The sequence below is a fragment of the Myotis davidii genome, unplaced genomic scaffold (genome assembly GCF_000327345.1).
Source record: "Myotis davidii unplaced genomic scaffold, ASM32734v1 scaffold3578, whole genome shotgun sequence".
Taxonomy (NCBI): domain Eukaryota; kingdom Metazoa; phylum Chordata; class Mammalia; order Chiroptera; family Vespertilionidae; genus Myotis; species Myotis davidii.
Window position 1 is genome coordinate 825,076 of NW_006289094.1, and position 1,056 is coordinate 826,131.

General features: G+C 70.0%; 1 protein-coding gene across 1 annotated transcript in view; it reads right to left on the reverse strand.

Annotated features, from left to right (window-relative positions):
* The window catches only part of MUC6 (mucin 6, oligomeric mucus/gel-forming), a 12,109-nt gene that overhangs the window by 6,207 nt on the left and 4,846 nt on the right, over positions 1-1,056 (reverse strand). Inside the window, exons 8-12 of the mRNA XM_015562403.1 lie at positions 956-1,029; positions 721-825; positions 541-613; positions 330-467; positions 73-126 (exon numbers count right to left, since the gene is read on the reverse strand). Coding sequence (XP_015417889.1) covers positions 73-126; positions 330-467; positions 541-613; positions 721-825; positions 956-1,029 — 444 coding nt within the window. The remainder of the gene's footprint in view (positions 1-72; positions 127-329; positions 468-540; positions 614-720; positions 826-955; positions 1,030-1,056) is intronic.

Sequence of the window (1,056 nt, forward strand, 5' to 3'; positions counted from 1 at the left end):
GCTCCAGGTCGGCCGGGCAGTTCCCTGCCCGCCAGGAGTCCTCGAAGAGCGAGGCGCCGTGCCCTGGGATACCCATGCTGGTCGTGAAGTCATCCGTCGTGTCCCCGTTGAAGTTGCCGCAGAGCCCTGAGCGGCCAGGCCATGAGAGTAGGCGTCCCGCATCCCAGTCCTGCCCCGCGTCCCCTCACCGGCCCCAGGCAGGAGGCCAGCCCCAGCCGCACCCCTGGGGGGCTGGCCGAGGCCCAGGGGCGGGACCTGCTGGGTCCCGTGAGTCTCTGTGGGGCCCCTTCGTTTCCCGGGAGGTCAGGCCCGGCCCGGCGGGGACTCACCTCGAGTCTGGCCTCTGAACTGAGGCCCGACGGTGACGTAGGCCTGGAACACGGGCTGCAGCTGCACCACCAGCTCGAGCCCGAAGGTGGTGGCCATCTGCAGGTGGGTGGACGTCTGCTTGAAGACCGTGATGTTGCCTGTGGGACGGAGGCTCAGCAGGCGGCCTCTCTGGGCCCGGCCCCTGTGGCCCAGGCAGAGGCTGCGACCTACCGGTCTTGTATGGCAGCCACTTGGTGTCTCCGTGGTTGGTGACCAGCTCATCCTGGGAAATCACGATCTTGTCCTGGAGGGAGGCCCTGAGTCACGGGGTGCGGAGGGCGGGGGCTGGGCGGGGGCAGGACCGTGTGCTCAGGCTGGTAGGCGCAGTGGCGGCAGTCGGGGCGGCCTTACCTGGCTGGACACGTAGATGAGGGCGACCAGGGAGGTCTCCGAATGCGAGTACCCAGACTTGTCGTAGGCGGCCATGAGGGAGCCCCCGTCGGGGAGCTGGGGGCTCTGGGGAGGACAGGAAGCACAGAGGGCCGGGGGCTGGTGGGGACCCCCTCTGGCGGGACCCTTGTGAGACCCCCACCCCGTGGTGACCCCTCTGGGCAGTTCCCTGGGGGGTCCCTGGCGGGCCTCCCACCTGGAGGAGGGTGTAGGTGCAGGTGCCGTGGAAGCGGTAGGGCCTGGCGTCGAACGTGGTCACAAAGGAGCCGCCTTCCAGGGCGCAGCGCCGGGGGCAGG